Below are 18,081 nucleotides of genomic sequence, written 5' to 3'. Positions count from 1 at the left end.
TGGGAAAGCTCGAACGGAGGGAGAATGATGGAGGGAGTTGGGGCGGTGAGGGAGGGGCTAAATAGTGGTGGACTTGGCGAGAGGTGAGCCGAAATCTTCCCGCCGATTTTTCGGCGACGCGGGCGAGCTCTGCCATCTCCCCTGCTCGCACGAGGGGAGAAGCGCGTCGCCCTCCCTGCCTCGCCCAAGCCAGGCTCGCGAGCTACTGCCGGTTCAGGCGTTTCCCCTGGGCCTGGCCTGGACGTGCTTTAAGGTCCGTGCGATGCGGGCCGCACAGTGAACACAGGCAACCAAACGGGCCACTTTATTCCCACGCGGGCCAGGCTGGGCCTAATGCGGACAACCAAACACGCCCCTGATGTCCAGGCGCTCCCGTTAATATTACACCTTGCACACACTTACAGTCGTGGCCCAGTGCTAGTATCTCGCACATTCGTCGCCAGCGTAGCGGATTGATGGAGCTGGTTGTCATCCTAACTTGCGGGGGCCGCCACCCTGTTCACTTGCATCAGGCGAAGCATTCTTCTCTGGCTGTTGCATGGATCGTGTTTAGTTTCGTCAGCTAACTGCTTCAATGTGCACCTGAGTCGCCATGGGAGCGACGCGGGCCGAGGTTCTGCTATTCTGCACCAACTGTGTTAGGCCGTTGTAAGGGAGTATACTTGGCCTTTTTCTCCTCTAAACTGCACCTAGCTGATCCCTTATAACAGCTAGTTGAGTAAAAACATTAATCCATCCCCAATCGTCTTTTTATATTTACCCCGGCACTCGCAGCTGAGTAAAAAAAATCCCTACTCTCTCTTCCTCTCCCCCTCCTCCTCTTCCCCCACTCGCCCCGCCGCCGGCGCGACCCCCGCCCCGATCCGCCGCCCTCCCTCCTCCCGATGACCGGACATGGTGGCCGCCGGTCCCCTCCGCCGATCCGCGGCATGTATTCGCGCTGCCATGCCCCCGGGTCCTCGTCCGCGGGCGCTTCCTCGAGCCGCCGCCGCTCGGCTGATCCACCCCCCCCCCCCCACGCGTTTTGCGGACTTCCCCGACCTCCCTCCGCAGCGGCCATCGACGAGGACCTACCTGGGCGTCCGGCAGCGGTCGTGGGCGACGTGGGTGGCCGAAATCACCGACCGCAAAACCCACAAGTGGAAGTGGATCTGCTCCTTCCACACCGCAGAGCTCGCGGCTATGGAATACGACCGGTGGCAGGTCCGGTTCCACGGCAGCGATGCGAGGCTGAACTTTCCCATCGGCGAGCATCCGTTCCACCTCGCTGCAACGTAGGTGGCGAGGAGGGCGGTGACGACGAGATCAACGTCGAGGAGTGGCGGAGCGTCCTCCCCGGTAACGCCGACGATAGCATCAGCCCAGATCCAACTCTCATGGACGACGGCCTCATCCGAAAGGATTGGCTCGACCTCCACTTCGAGTGCAAGTAGTTTAAGTTTAAATTTATGTTTAATGTTCGGTTACGAGAACTTTATGTGCTGAACTTATGTTTAAATGCATTATCTTTCGATTAAAATTTGATTGAATTTGTGCAAATTTAGTTATACTCCGCTAACTTTAGGGGATCGGCTAGATGCGGCCAAATTTTAGCGAAGAATATATACTCCACTAACTTATAAAGGATGGGTTAGAGTTGCCCTTAGTACCATATCCAGCTTCCCTCGTCTCTTTTTCATTTCCACCGTAGGTGGTTTGACTCGCATCCGATGGCAGGCGCGCAGGCAGCATGCATGAAGCATGATGATCATTGTAACTGCAGTCGGTCAGCCTTTACTTCTTTATACGAGTACAACGGGATAGGACATCCTTTGCCTTTTTTCCCCCACGAACAGGTATCGCTGTAAAAAACAGCAGCCAGCACCTTTACTGGGCGATCGATCATCTAGAAGTACGTGTGATCAGCGAGTTTGGTGGCAAACGCGGGCGCACGAGCGCGCAGGGAAAGCAAGGGAAGGGAAAGCAGTGCGCGGAATTCCCGGGGCAATGATCGATCCCCGCTGCAGCTCTCGCCGTCTTTCGCTCCACCGGTTGGTGTCCCCCGGCTGCCGCCCAAAGCCCAGACCCGATGGTCTATCACGAGCCATGTCTCCTTCCCCAGGCCTCATCATTCGTACTAGTACCGCAGTTCCATGCCCAAAACGCACATCAAATTATTAACCATCTTCGCACAAAAAAGCACTACGCCGAGCAGAGCAATGCCCTGACTAGATAGACCGACCTCCCAGCAAACAGCGCTCATAATACAACTCTACTACTGCTACTAGTGCTAACTATGTGTCATACAGCTACTCCATGTAAAGTCAAAGTAGAAAGAAGCAACGATAAATTATTATTGGAACGGCGTATATGCACGCACGCAGAAGCAGCCGCTGCCGGCAACTATTTGACGCGACAGCGCCGCGCCTGGCCGCGCGCGCGCCCTGCTCCCAACCAAAGGTCGCCTCGTGCGCGCCATCCACCGCGGTCCACCACGTGCCCCAGGGTCGGACAAGGGTGGTACGAGCTTCGAGCATGGGTCCCGGCAGTGGCATGCACGTACGTACGTGCGTGCGCGGGAGCTTCCTTGTGTCTGATCCGATCTAGTAGTACTCCACGGGCGTGCCGGGGCAGCTGTCGTCCGACATGTCGTCGTCGTCGGGGTTGTTCTTCTTCCCCGGGCCGGAGCCAGCAGCCGTCGCGACCGCAGCGCTGAAAGGCGGGGGCACGTAGGGCGGCGTGGCGCACCGGAGCAGCGCCCAGTTGACGCCGTTGAAGAAGGGGTGGCGCTTGATGGCCGCCGCGCCGACTGTGGCGCCGAGCCTTCGCGCCGGGTCCTTGGCGAGCAGCGCGGCGACGAGGTCCCTGGCGGCGGAGGAGACGGAGGGTTCCTTGGGGAACTCGAGCGCGCGGGCCACGATGTTGGCCAGGGTCATCTCGTTGTCGTACCCCTTGAAGGGCGTCACCCCGTAGAGGAGCTCGAAGATGAAGATGCCCAGCGTCCACCAGTCCACCGAGCTGCCGTGGCCCTCGCCCGACACGATCTCCGGGGCCAGGTACTCGTGCGTGCCCACGAACGACATGGACCGGAGCTCCACCGGCTCCGCCACGAACTCCAGGTCCAGCACGCCGGTGGGGAGGCTGCCGTTGCTGCTGCCGTTCACGCCCCCGCCGCCCGAGGCCTTCTTGCGGCGCCGGCGCCGGCGGCCGCGGCCGGGGAAGAGGCTGAAGCACGAGACCGACGGGACGATGCAGGAAGGAATTATGCAGGTGGACGACGCGGAGGAGCGGCCGGTGAGGCCGACGGGGTCGGAGATGACGTGCGCCGGAGTCGGGGCCGTCGGGTCGCACTTGAGGGAGAGGTCAAAGTCGGTGAGCATGATGTGGCCGTCGGCGCGGACCAGCACGTTCTCCGGCTTGAGGTCCCGGTACACGATGTCCAGCATGTGTATGTACTCCAGCGCGGCCACCACCTCCGCCACGTAGAACCTGCCGCAGCACACTATATGTCATTCACCATTGCCACTATACTAGTATAATCTATCAAGTGCAACCAAGATTATAAATAAACAACGAAATTTTACAGCCAGCACGCTGAGACGATGGACCCGGTGCATGTTTGGTGGAAAACAAAAAAGAAAACAGTAGAGAAGCAAGTAGTAATTGCATAGCACAATAGCATACTACTCTTGACTTTATTCAGATGCAACCAAAAGACACATCCACACATATATAGGTGAAGCTAGCTAAGCTAGCACGGTGCCTGACACTGTGCGCTCCAGTACTGCTACTAGCAAGCAAAAAAGTCAGAAGAAGCGGAAGAAAGGCAAGAGACAGTACTCGAATTAGCGCATCATTGATGCCGGGGCGTTGCACGTTGGGGTGGAGCCTAGTTTAATGGCGAGCATCATGTGTGCACTCCATTGACACTTCCTCGGGTTAATTAGCTTAGTCCTTACGGTACGTGCCCTGTGTCTGTGCTGTGCGTGTGTTTCAGAGCTGTGATTCTTGGCAAACCACATGGGGGGTTAATAAAAGCCGGCCTCTCTTGGGTCGAGTCTTGACCAAGGAAGGAAGCACAGCAGATGCACGCACCGGTGTTTTATGAGGGCGGGAGTATATTTTAAAAGCCATGTTCCGCGACCGGTTCCGGCGCCGTAGCACGGGGGCGGAGGGACCGTGGGCGGCTCGTGTGCATCACCGGCAACGGATACGGCGACCGGCCTTGCCATAATGCCACACCACACGTTTATGGTAGTAACACTGTTGCAGGTACCACCCAAATTCACGACGCCCTTGCATAGAAACTACACCTACCTACTACTGCCTACCGCTGGCTACTGCTAGTGCTCGTACCATAGCAACAACTAGCGCTGCCCCGTGAAACGAGGCTTCATTTCTGCTGGAGTGCACGTCGTTCGCAAGGCTGTATGTGTGCGGGAGTACGTTGTACGACGTGGGCTTTTTAACGGAGTGCGTGCACACAATGGCGCCCGCCGAAAGCATATGTTATTGTTGCTATATATATTTTCGGCCGCTCGTTCATGAATCCATGCTTCACTCTCCTATTCTTCTCCTTTTCGTATGTTTCTAGTACACAAAGTCTAAGCAAAGAAAGACATTATTGTCCCGTGAATTCATATAGTTTGTTCCAACATCACGCCTTCCTTCTCCCTTTCATCTGCCTAGTGATGCCTTGCCACGCCACTCACACGGGCGCGTTACGAGTGTTTTTTTTACTAACAGAAACATGAAAAGAGAGGAACATCCTTATGTAAGTTCAATTAGAACTAGTAGTACGTACGTTACTTATATGTGTTGAGTTTGAGGAGGACTCTACGAGTGAATGCAGTGGCCAGCATGAATGCATGATGGCCGGACTAGCGGGTAAATTGATAGAGCCACATGACGCTGTAATGGAGCAATCGTAGCCACCAATACTACCAGTGCTGTTTCTTATCTTTACTGCACATTTTAGTAAAGGCCAGGCCGTGTTTTTTGCCTTCTTTCTTCTTCTCGTCCATAGCGATAGATGCACATACGGCCGGGGAATAATGCTATTTTAAGTCTATTCCGGAATGAAGTAACATCAGTGTCCGTATATCGTCGGCAGGCACAAAATGACGAGAAAAAGGGAGAGATGCGGCAAAGGAGGGAAGCATGCAAGCGCATATGCCAAGCCCAGCTTTTCTTCGCTTCCGCATGGGCAGGCTTGGTTTCAGGGCGGGCGCTGCCGGTCTCCACTTGCAAACACTTCCTGACCGACTGACTGACTAGTCACTGCAAGATGATAATGTGGGCGTGCAGCTGTGTGGCCGCTGGCTGGATTCAGAGCCGAGAGCATGATCAGCAGCCAAGAAACTGTTGTTGGCGACGCGACAGTGAGAGCAGCTGGACCCAACAGCACGCCATGGAAGATATCGACGGGATGGCCCATGAATGCGAAGAAACAGGGCAAGATGTCGTCGTTTGGATGTTTATTTCATTAATTCATGGCTCCGTTTTGCAAAACGGTATCATCCTCATGTGTCACGGTCGTGTGCTGTTAAGGAAGCTATCTCCATGGTGTCTGCCATCTTGGTTAAGGATCCATCCAAAGGGGCAGCAGCAATCGATGTTATATTATTATGCCTTGTGTTTTCAGGATGAGGGGCACTGTGGGCTGTGGCTAGACATGTACTCCATATGAATAGACAGATGCGTGCCCAACCGAAGACACATGGGGCCAGCGGAACCATGCGCGGAACTGGGCTTTGCGTCCACTAGATCCTTAAAAATGGAGTACTCTAATTAAACTATGGCAAAAGTGGGGGAACAGAGAAACGGCAAAGTGAAACAGATGAAGCCGACTGGAGTAGAACGCGCAGGAAACCGGCCACATTCTTCTCCGGAACCGGAAAGGCTATGTGATCACTAGTATAGCTACTTCACCGTTGGTTTTAGCCTAATAAAATCCGATCAAACCTTGCACTTGTTGAAATTTTTTGCTTCCACAGAGACAGAAACAGAGACTATGAAAAAGTTCGATTTTTCGAGGTGTAATTAAGTGCATGAATGCATATGTAGTTGTGAGGAAGGAGGAGGTGGCGTACATACCTGACGGCGGCCTCGGAGAATCGGCGGTGCGGCTGCCTCTGGCGGAGGACGTGGAGATCGCCGCCGGGGCAGAACTCGGTGAGGAGGCAGGACCAGCGCTCGCCCTCGGCGACCCCGTAGAGGCACGGGAGGAACGGGTGGTCGACGGCCTCGAGGATCTCGCGCTCCGTGCGCGCGCGGCCCTCCTTGTTCCGGCCCTGGAGCTCCTTCCGGTCCATCACCTTGGCCGCCACCAGCGCCCCGCCCTTGCCCTTCACCTCGGCCAGGTAGACGCTGCCGATGTCCCCGGCCCCGAGCCTCCGCACGAAGCGGATGTCCGAGAGCTGCACCGTGCCGAGGCGCGGGGCGAGGGCGGAGGAGCGCGGCGCGGGGACGCCGATTGGCCCCGAGGAGGAGGAGGTGGAGCAGGAGGCCGTGGCGGTGGAGACGGTGGAGGCGGAGCGGGAGCGCTCGGAGGAGCCGAAGCTGAGGCTCTGCAGCTCGTCCGCCGCCAGCTCCGCGCCGCCGTCCGGAGGCATTGCTGCCTGCTGCGGTGAGGTGAGGCGGGTCTGCTCCGGGCTGCTGGATGTGGCAAGTGCGGGCACAGGGGAGGAATAGGAGGAGGAGGTGGTGCGGTTGGGTGCGTGGGTTTCGTTTTTAATTTGAAGATGAAGAGAGGGGGGAGGTTAGTTGACGGATGGGGATGGGCCGGGCCGGAAAGCCGTGTCCGGTTCCAGCCAGGCTAGCGCGAGATTTTGTGTCTAGTCTTTGGATCTCCGGGGGACATGCAGGCCCGGTTCTCCGGGTGCTGACATTTTGTTCTTTTATAGAACTCCCACTTTCCCTCAGGAAAAAAAAGAAAAAAGAAAAGAACTCCCGCTACTACGACAGCACTACTAGTATATACTAGTAAGCATGCACATTCAACGCACGTCTCGATTAAATATGTTCTACTATGAAACTTAATAATTCTGTCATAACATAAATCTACATTTTGAACAGCTGAAATCTCACGCAAAAAGCATATAATTCCTAACTCGTACAAATGACTGAAAATATTGTAATAGTAGTAGAGAAGATTAAGATCCATCCATAGATGGTAGATTGTTGCATGGGACATTGATTGAGAAAATAGTGGGGCATTCCAATTAGAGGTTGATTCGATAAGATCCTCGCTGAAGAAGATGGGCATTTTTTTGAGAAAAAGATGGGCATTGTTTTCCTTGCATAAACAGAAAAGAGAAAAGAATGGCTTTCGTCGCGTCAGTGGGGTTTGACCTGACCTGAATAATCGCTACGCTAGAGCTTAGCGGTCTTGATGGCTCGAGAAAGGATGGACGGTTTGCCTTGACGCCGTTGTTGCTTCCTTGATTCCTTCAACTCGAATCAATCAGTGACGGCCGGGCCGGCCACTGACTGCACGGTTCCTCTTGTCTCGTGATGCACCCAGACCAAGTAGTCTCTCTCGTGCCGTGTCGCATCCCGCATGAAATGCTCCGGCCTAATGGCCTACTGATTTCATTCAGGATTGGACGCGTTCGTTTGGATTTGCACGTACTAGTGGCGCAAACAATCGTATGAGGCAGCTAGGTGATTTTTTTTTTTTTTTTTGCGAATTGAGGCAGCTAGGTGATTGACTGACAGAGGGGAGCCAAACCCGTTTTTGAAACGGATGGGCGGGCCTAGGACGCGGACGCGAGGTGATCCGTCGCAGCGCAAGAATGGACCAAACGACGGGATATGGGTGGCCCAAACGCGAGCGACCAAGCCTACTGATGGGTCTGTGTGCGTGTTTACAGCAACTCCAGCGCTATACGCCAAAAAACACACACCAAATGTCGGACGTGTCCGCAAACTGCTTTAAAAGAGCCCATCATTCAATACAGTGCACCAAATAAACGTGCACATAGTATTTTCATTAATATCATCAAGATTTTTTTTACATATAACAAAAAAATAAACTCAACCCTAGTCAGCTCTTTGTAGGATATGGGATACGTCTGTGACCCACAACCTACCCCTCGTCGGAATCCGCCCACCGGCCATCGACGTGGTCGGTGGAAGTGAGGTCGATGATCGAATTGGACGGTCCGACATCGTAGTCATTACGGCACGATAAGGAGATGCAGGCGTCAGCGGCGTTCCAGTCGGCCACCACATGCAGTGCCTTGCTGCCTACCTCCGCCGCAATCTCGTTGATAGGCGGTCACGCTCCGCCTCGTTAACACGGAGCTGCCACCACTCGCGGTGGATGGTACAGGCGCTGCACACGGACTCGTACAACGCCCACTACTCATTCATGAAGCCCGGATTCACCGCGAGTATGGTCGGGACTGTTGGGGAACATAGCATGCAATTTCAAAAAAATTCCTACGATCACGCAAGATCTATCTAGGAGATGCATAGCAACGAGAGGGGGAGAGTGTATCCACGTACCCTCGTAGACCGAAAGCGGAAGCGTTAGATTAACGCGGTTGATGTAGTCGAACGTCTTCGCGATCCAACCGATCAAGCACCGAACGTACGGCACCTCCGAGTTCTGCACGCGTTCAGCTCGATGACATCCCTCAAACTCTTGATCCAGCAAAGTGTCGAGGGAGAGTTTCGTCCGCACGACAGCGTGGTGACGGTGATGGTGATGTGATCCGCGCAGGGCTTCGTCTAAGCACTACGACAATATGACCGAGGAGTAAACTGTGGAGGGGGCACCACACACGGCTAAGAGAACAATTGATGTGTCTTTGGGGTGCCCCCTGCCCCCGTATATAAAGGAGGAGGGGAGGAGGCCTCCGGTCCTAGGGGGCGCGCCATGGGGGGCAAACCGACTAGGACTCCTAGTCCAAATCGCCCCCCTTTCTTCTCTTTGAGGTGGAAAGGGGGAAGGAGAGGGAGAGGGGGAAGGAAAGGGGGGCGCCCCCCTTTCCCTAGTCCAATTCGGACTGCCCATGGGGGGGGGACGCCACCCCTTGTGGGCTGCCCTCTCTCTCCCCTATGGCCCATGTAGGCCCATTACCTTCCCCGGGGGGTTTCCGTAACCCCTCGGTACTCCGATAACGCTCCGAAACCACTCCGGTATCCGAACACTATCGTCCAATATATCAATCTTTACCTCTCAACCATTTCGAGACTCCTCGTCATGTCCGTGATCTCATCCGGGACTCCGAACAATCTTCGGTAACCAAAACACATAACTCATAATACAAATCGTCATCGTACGTTAAGCGTGCGGGCCCTACGGGTTCGAGAACTATGTAGACATGACCGAGACACGTCTCTGATCAATAACCAACAGCGGAACCTGGATGCTCATATTGGTTCCTACATATTCTACGAAGATCTTTATCGGTCAAACCGCAATGACAACATATGTCATTCCCTTTGTCATCGGTATGTTACTTGCCCAAGATTCGATCGTCGATATCCTCATACCTAGTTCAATCTCGTTACCGGCAAGTCTCTTTACTCGTACCGTAATGCATCATCCCGCAACTAACTCATTAGTCACATTGCTTGCAAGGCTTATCGTGATGTGCATTACCGAGAGGGCCCAGAGATACCTCTCCGATACTCGGAGTGACAAATCCTAATCTTGATCTATGCCAACCCAACAAACACCTTTGAAGACACCTGTAGAGCATCTTTATAATCACCCAGTTACGTTGTGACGTTTGAGAGCACACAAGGTGTTCCTCCGTTATTCAGGAGTTGCATAATCTCATAGTCAAACGAATATGTATAAGTCATGAAGAAAGCAATAGCAATAAAACTTAATGATCATTATGCTAAGCTAACGGATGGGTCTTGTCCATCACATCATTCTCCTAATGATGTGATCCCGTTCATCAAATGACAACACATGTCTATGGTTAGGAAACTTGACCATCTTTGATCAACGAACTAGTCAAGTAGAGGCATACTAGGGACACTTTGTTTTGTCTATGTATTCACACATGTATCAAGTTTTCGGTTAATACAATTCTAGCATGAATAATAAACATTTATCATGATATAAGGAAATATAAATAACAACTTTATTATTGCATCTGGGGCATATTTCCTTTAGGGATGCCCTGCTTGTTCGCCTGCTCACCGGCGATTTGGTCCTCCACGAGCCGTCGTTAGTGCTCGAGAAGCTGCAGGTTGTACCTTTGCTCCTCTTGTAGCATCCTGAACACAGAGACCGATGGTGTTTGCTCCTTCGGTTGCGCCTCTACCATGACGACATTGTAGTGTGTCTCCTCCTGTCGTAGGGTGAATTTGGTAGCTGACGCAGGCGCCTACTATAGCACCCCAAAATCTGCACTATGCGGATATAGCATCATCCGCTAGCCTCCGCATAATAACAAACCTAAGATGCCACCTTCACACAACAAACACATTGAAACGTGCACGCCAGGTGGAACTATCAGCAACAATACACACATAACGAAGTAGTCCACAACAACAACATTTATGTTTACAACGGCTATAAAAAGTGAAATCTAACGAATGGGTGCAATACGGGTCTTTCGACTAAGATGCAACTCATATAACAAAAACAAAATAAACATTAGACATGTAAAGATAAAAATTGTCTTAAGAAGGCTGAAACAAAAGCAAAAGGCGTCCATATCCTTGCCCACAACGTTGTCTGTGGGATAAACCGATTAATGTTGTCCATCAAAATACATGCTTCCTAAATCGTTGTCGAATGGATGGCGGCCATTTAGGAAAAAGATTAAATTAAAAAAGGTGAGCACTCAATTGTACACGCAAGACTTATGCAGAGCTAAGCTATGATATGCAGTAGGTTTCAAAGGAAAAGTAGGTGGTTTAACCACAACACTAAGCATTCTAAAAAAACACGCTACAACTTGCGTCTATTAGAGATATGATGAGAGGCCTCATAATTATGAAGGAACACGTCACAACTACTCTGTACACCTACCTTCCACAAACATAACACTACCTCGTCTTCTTGCTCGCATCTCCTGCAAGGAAGCCACCAGTGCCCCCGAGTTGCCCGACCACGCGCCGTCTCGCCTCATCGCTCCTTCAATCGTCTGCATGGGCCTCCCGCGGCCATTGATCGGCACACCGTCGGCCCCATCGGCGCTGCCTCGTCCTCCCGCGCCCCTGGCGGCCGATGCACCAACTCCTTTCGCTGCTGGCGTGAAGCGGAAGCGGCAAGGGAACCATGTCGTCCATGGAACCCCGCCGCGCCATTTTCTTCCATCGCGGCCATGCTCCCTTCCGTCGCGGTCGCCGGCTTGAGGACGGCCGCCTCCTCCACCCCCTCCGGCGGTCGGTCGAAGTTGGAGGCGAAGGGCCCGAGGAAGAAGGTGGCCGTGGCGCGAGGACGAGCGCCTCCTCCACCCCCTTTGGCGGTCGGTCGAAGTCGCAAGCGAAGCGCCCGAGGAAGAAGGTGGCTGTTATGAGAACTGCACGATGTATTACTCAGGTGCAATCGCACGTGTATATGATGTATAACGGTGGACCACGACCTCAACTATACAAGGAAACTAGGAGGTGGGCCCAATACACAATATGCACAACACATATACTCAGCCCCCATCCCCCCCCCCCCGCAATCGAAGCGGCACCATTGCTGACGCAAAGACTGGACCAGAACTCCTCAAATGACGTCGTAGGCAAGCCCTTGGTCATGATATCTGCAAATTGTTGGGAAGTAGGACCGTGTAGAACACAAATATGGCCAGGAGCCATGATATGTCTCCAACGTATCTATAATTATTAATTGTTTCATGCTATTATATTATCTGTTTTGGATGTTTTATATGCATCAATATGCTATTTTAAATGATTTTTGGGACTAACCTATTAACCTAGAGCCCAGTGTCAGTTCCTGTTTTTCTCCTTGTTTTACAGTTTCGTAGAAAAGGAATACCAAATGGAATAAAACTTTCGCGATGATTTTTCTTGGACCAGAAGACGCCCAAGAGACTTGGAGTGCAAGTCAAAAGAGCCACGAGGCGGCCACAAGGGTGGAGGGCACGCCCAGGGGGGTAGGGCGCCCCCGGACCTTGTGGGCCCCTAGTTGACCGCCTGACCTAGATATTCCTCCTATATATATTCTCAAATATCCCAAAAACTTCCAGGGGAGCCACGAAACCACTTTTCCACCGCTGCAACCTTCTGTACCCGTGAGATCCCATCTTGGGGCCTTTTCCGGCGTCTTTCCGGAGGGGGATTCGATCACGGAGGGCTTCTACATCAACACCATTGCCTCTCCGATGAAGCGTGAGTAGTTTTCCACAGACCTACGGGTCCATAGCTTGTAGCTAGATGGCTTCTTCTCTCTCTCTTTGATTCTCAATACAAAGTTATCCTCGATGTTCTTGGAGATCTATTCGATGTACTACTCTTTTGCGGTGTGATTGCCGAGATCCGATGAATTGTGGATTTATGATTAGCTTATCTATGAATATTATTTGAATCTTCTCTGAATTCTTATATGCATGATTTGATATCTTTGCAAGTCTCTTTGAACTATCGATTTGGTTTGGCCAACTAGATTGGTTTTTCTTGCAATGGGGGAAGTGCTTAGCTTTGGGTTCAATCTTGCGGTGCTCGATCCTAGTGACAGAAGGGGAACCGACACGTATTATATTGTTGCCATCGAGGATAAAAAGATGGGGTTTTCATCATAATGCTTGAGTTAATTCCTCTACATCATGTCATCTTGCTTAAGGCGTTACTCCGTTCTTTATGAACTTAATACTCTAGATGCATGCTGGATAGCGGTCGATGTGTGTAGTAATAGTAGTAGATGCAGTATCGTTTCGGTCTACTTGACACGGACGTGATGCCTATATTCATGATCATTGCTTTAGATGTCGTCATAACTTTGCGCTTTTATATCAATTGCTCGGCAGTAATTTGTTCACCCACCGTAATAATTTCTATCTTGAGAGAAGACTCTAGTGAAACCTATGGCCCCCGGGTCTATTTTCCATCATATAAGTTTCCGATCTACAACTTTAGTTTCCTATTTACTTTCTTTGCAATCTTTAACTTTTCATTCCATAAATCAAAAATACGAAAAATATTACTTTACCTTTTATTCATCTCTATTAGATCTCATGTTGCAAATAACCGTGAAGGGATTGACAACCCTTTTATCGCGTTGGGTGCAAGTTGGTATTTGTTTGTGCAGGTATTCGGTGGCTTGCGCGTTGTCTCCTACTGGATTGATACCTTGGTTCTCAAAAGCTGAGGGAAATACTTACTCTACTTTGCTGCATCACCCTTTCCTCTTCAAGGGAAAAACCAATGCAAGCTCAAGAGGTAGCAGGAATAATTTCTGGCGCCGTTGCCGGGCAGATCTACGCCAAGCCGAGAAATACCAAGTACCCATCATAAACTCTCACCCTCGCATTACATTATTCGCCATTCGCCTCTCGTTTTCCTCTCCCCCACTTCTAAAACGATTTTCAAAAGGATCCGCCTTTTCTTCGCACCTCTTCCGTTCGTCTTCTTCGCTTGCTTTTTGTGTGCTCGTGTGTTGGATTGCTTGCTTTGTCGCGATGGCTCAAGATAATACCAAATTGTGTGACTTTTCCAACACCAATAATAATGATTTTATTAGTACTCCGATTGCTCCCGATGCTAATGCGGAATCTTGTAAAATTAATACTGCTTTGCTGAATCTTGTTATGAAAGATCAATTTTCCAGCCTTCCCAATGAAGATGACGCATCTCATCTTAATAATTTCATTGATTTGTGTGATATGCAAAAGAAAAAAGATGTGGATAATGATATTGTTAAATTGAAGCTATTTCCGTACTCACTTCGAGATCGTGCTAAAACTTGGTTTTCATCTTTGCCTAAAAATAGTATTGATTCATGGAATAAGTGTAAAGATGCTTTTATTTCCAAGTATTTTCCTCCCGCTAAGATCATCTCCCTTAAGAACGATATTATGAATTTTAAGCAATTTGATCATGAACATGTTTCACAATCTTGGGAAAGGATGAAATTGATGATACGAAATTGCCCTACTCATGGTTCGAATTTGTGGATGATTATACAAAAAAATTATGCCGGATTGAATTTTGCTTCTAGAAATCTTTTAGATTCGGCCGCAGGAGGCACTTTTATGGAAATTACTTTAGGAGCAGTTACTAAACTCCTAGATAATATTATGGTTAATTATTCTCAATGGCATACCGAAAGATCTTCCACTAGTAAAAAAGTGCATGCAATTGAAGAGATTAATGTTTTGAGTGGAAAGATGGATGAACTTATTGAAATTGTTTGCTAATAAGAGTGCTCCTATTGATCCTAATGATATGCCTTTTGTCTACTTTGATTGAAAACAATAATGAATCTATGGATGTGAATTTTGTTGGTAGGAACAATATTGGTAATAACGCGTATAAAGGTAATTTTAATCCTAGGTTGTTTCCTAGTAATTCCTCTAATAATTATGGCAATTCCTACAACAATTCTTATGGAAATTATAATAAGATGCCCTCTGATTTTGAGAATAGTGTTAAAGAATTTATAAGTTCGCAAAAGAATTTTAATGCTTTGATTGAAGACAAATTGCTTAAGATTGATGATTTGGCTAGGAACGTGGATATAATTTCTCTTGATGTTGATTCTTTGAAATTTAGATCTATTCCACCCAAGCATGATATCAATGAGTCTCTCAAAGCCATGAGAATTTCCATTGATGAGTGCTAGGAAAGAACCGCTAAGATGCGTGCTGAAAAAAATTGGTTTATAAAAGCGTGTTCTTCTAGTTTCCGTGAGAATAATGATGAAGATCTTAAAGTGATTGATGTGAATCCTATTGAACCTTTTTTTCCAATGTAAATATTAATAAAGATGGGACTGGAGATGAGTCAACTTTAGTTAGAAGGCGTCCCAATGATTCAGAGTTTTTAGATCTTGATGCAAAAGTTGATAAAAGTGGGATTGGAGAGGTCAAAAGTTTAGATAGCAATGAACCCACTCTTTTGGATTTCAAGGAATTTAATTATGAATTGTCTTTAATATATTGTATTTCCTTGTTGCAATCCATTTTGAATTCTCCTCATGCTTATAATCAAAACAAAGCTTTTACGAAACATATCGTTGATGCTATGATGCAATCTTAGGAAGAAAAGCTTGAACTGAAAGTTTCTATCCCTAGTAAACTTTATGATGAGTGGGAACCTACTATTAAGATTAAGATTAAATATTATGAATGCTATGCTTTGTGTGATTTGGGTGCTAGTGTTTCCACAATTCCAAAAACTTTATGTGATGTTTTAGGTTTTCGTGAATTTGATGATTGTTCCTTAAATTTGCATCTTGCGGATTCCACTATTAAGAAACCTATGGGAAGAATTAATGATGTTCTTATTGTTGCAAACAGGAATTATGTGCCCGTAGATTTCATTGTTCTTGATATAGATTGCAATCCTACATGTCCTATTATTCTATGTAGACCTTTTCCTTAGAACGATTGGTGCAATTATCTATATGAAAGAAGAAAACATTAGATTTCAATTTCTGTTAAGGAAAGGCATGAAACACTTTACAAGAAAGAAAATTAAATTGCCTTATGAATCTATTATGAGAGCCACTTATGGATTGCATGACAAAGATGATAACACTAAGATCTATTGGTGTTTTATGCGTAGCTAAGGGCGTTAAGCAATAGCGCTTGTTGGGAGACAACCCAATTTTATTTTTATTTTTTGCTTTTTAGGTTCTGTTTTGCAATAAATATTTCATCTAGCCTCTGGTTAGATGTGGTTTTGTGTTTTAATTAGTGTTTGTGACAAGTAAGACCTTTGGGATAGCTTACGGTAATAGTTGATTTGATCTTGCTGAAAAAATAGAAACTTTGCGCTCAGTCCCAGAATTTTTAAAAATCACAGAAGCGTCGAAAAGTGGTGATTTACATCTTGCGGATTCCACTAGTATCGGGGGGTATGAACAATGGAAAAGTTGGAATACAGTAGATATTACACCAATATAAATAAAGAATGAGTTCACAATAGTACCAAAAGTGGTGATTTATTTTCTTATACTAACGGATCTTACGAGATTTTCTGTTGAGTTTTGTGTTGTGAAGTTTTCAAGTTTTGGTTAAGGATTTGATGGACTATGTAATAAGGAGTGGCAAGAGCCTAAGCTTGGGGATGGCCAAGGCACCCTAAGGTAATATTCAAGGGTGTCAAGAGCCTAAGCTTGGGGATGCCCCGGGAAAGCATGATGACCCACAAGTATAGGGGATCAATTGTAGCTCTTTTCAATAAGTAAGAGTGTCGAACCCAACGAGGAGCAGAAGGAAATGACAAGTAGTTTTCAGTAAGGTAATGTCTGCAAGTGCTGAAATTGTAAGTAGCGGAGTAGTTTGATAGCAAGATAATTCGTAACGAGCAAGTAACAATAGTAGTAACAGAAGTGCAGCAAGGTAGCCCAATCCTTTTGAGGCAAAGGACAGGCCAAAACGGTCTCTTATGATAAGCAAAGTGTTCTTGAGGGTACACGGGAATTTTATCTAGTCACTTTAATTATGTTGGTTCGATTTGTGTTCGCTACTTTGATAATTTGATATGTGGGTGGACCGGTGCTTAGGTGATGTTCTTACTTGAACAAACCTCCTACTTATGATTAACCCACCCGCAAGCATCCGCAACTATGAGAAAAGTATTAAGAATAAATTCTAACCGTAGCATTAAACCTTTGGATCCAATCGGTCCCTTACGGAATAGCGCATAAACTGGGGTTTAAGCTTCTGTCACTCTCGTAACCCATCATCTAATTGCTACTCCACAATGCATTCCCTTAGGCCCAAATATGGTGAAGTGTCATGTAGTCGACGTTCACATGACACCACTAAGGGAATCACAACATACATACTATCAAAATATCAAACACATATCAAGTACACATGATTACTTGCAACATGATTTCTCCCGTGCCCTCAAGAACAAAAGTAACTACTCACAAATAATAATCATGCTCATGATCAGAGGAGTATTAAATAGCATAATGGATCTCAACATATAATCTTCCACCAAATAAACCATATAGTAATCAACTACAAGATGTAATCAACACTACTAGTCACCCACAAGCACCAATCTATAGTTCCGGTAACAAGATTGAACACAAGAGATGAACTTGGATTTGAGATGAGATAGTGTTGTTGAAGATGTTGATGGAGATTGCCCTCCCCAAGATGGGAGAGTTGTTGGTGATGATGATGACGATGATTTCCCCCTCCGGGAGGGAAGTTCCCCTGGCTGAATCACTCCGCCGGAGGGCAAAAGTGCTCCTGCTCAAGTTCCGCCTCGAGACGGCGACGCTCCGTCCCGAAAGTCCTCTACTTATTTTTTCTAGGTCAAAATGACCTATATACCAGAAGATGGGCACTGGAGGTGGGCCTGGGCGAGCACAACCCACCAGGGCGCGCCTGGGCTCCCTTATGCGCCCAGGTGGGTTGTGCCCACCTGGTGGGGCCCCTCTGGTAGTTATTTGCTCCAATATTCCTCAAATATTCCATAAAAAATCTCCGTGAAGTTTCAGCTTGTTTGGAGTTGTGCAAAATAGGTAGCCTGACGTAGCTTTTCCAGGTCCAGATTTCCAGCTGCCGGGATTCTCTCTCTTGGTGTGTACCTTGCAAATTATGAGAGAAAAGGCATTAGAATTACTCCAAAAAGCATTATTATGGATAAAAATGTTATAAATAACAGTAATAAAACATGATGCAAAATGGACGTATCAACTCCCCCAAGCTTAGACCTCGCTTGTCCTCAAGCGAAAACCGAAATCGAGAAACATGTCCACATGCTTTGAGAGAGAGGTGTCAATAAAAACAAAATACGGACATAGAAGCATCATGTTGATTATTATAACAACAACAAAATTAAGCATAAGACTTTTATCATAGAACTTTTATCATATACTTCTCATGAATAGGTAACAGTTCGTCACACAATCGAAGTATAAAGCAAAAACTCTATTAAAAACCAACAAACTATGTTCTCAGTCAACTTTGCAACTACAATTCATCATCTTTTCAG

At 48.1% G+C, this 18,081-nt stretch overlaps 1 protein-coding gene across 1 annotated transcript; it reads right to left on the bottom strand.

Annotated features, from left to right (window-relative positions):
* Nucleotides 1-2,128: 2,128 nt before the first annotated feature.
* Nucleotides 2,129-6,778, bottom strand: LOC109787155 (serine/threonine-protein kinase D6PKL2). Its single transcript, XM_020345710.4, has 2 exons — nt 6,076-6,778; nt 2,129-3,468 (listed from the first exon to the last, which is right to left on the bottom strand). The coding sequence occupies exons 1-2, from the start codon at nt 6,591-6,593 to the stop codon at nt 2,583-2,585; spliced, it is 1,404 nt and encodes a 467-aa protein (XP_020201299.3). The 5' UTR covers nt 6,594-6,778; the 3' UTR covers nt 2,129-2,582.
* Between the last annotated feature and the right edge of the window lie 11,303 nt (nt 6,779-18,081).

This window comes from Aegilops tauschii, chromosome 5 (assembly GCF_002575655.3).
Source record: "Aegilops tauschii subsp. strangulata cultivar AL8/78 chromosome 5, Aet v6.0, whole genome shotgun sequence".
NCBI lineage: Eukaryota > Viridiplantae > Streptophyta > Magnoliopsida > Poales > Poaceae > Aegilops > Aegilops tauschii.
Note: the sequence above shows the minus strand (reverse complement) of the source record. Positions and strands in the feature narration are given on the sequence as shown.

Bases quoted from the DNA above. Each gene is read 5' to 3' on its own strand.
- LOC109787155 (XM_020345710.4), bottom strand. From the start codon at position 6,593: ATGCCTCCGGACGGCGGCGCGGAGCTGGCGGCGGACGAGCTGCAGAGC. The intron at 3,469-6,075 runs GTATGTACGCCA...GTGCTGCGGCAG, and splicing joins TTCTCCGAGGCCGCCGTCAG to GTTCTACGTGGCGGAGGTGG.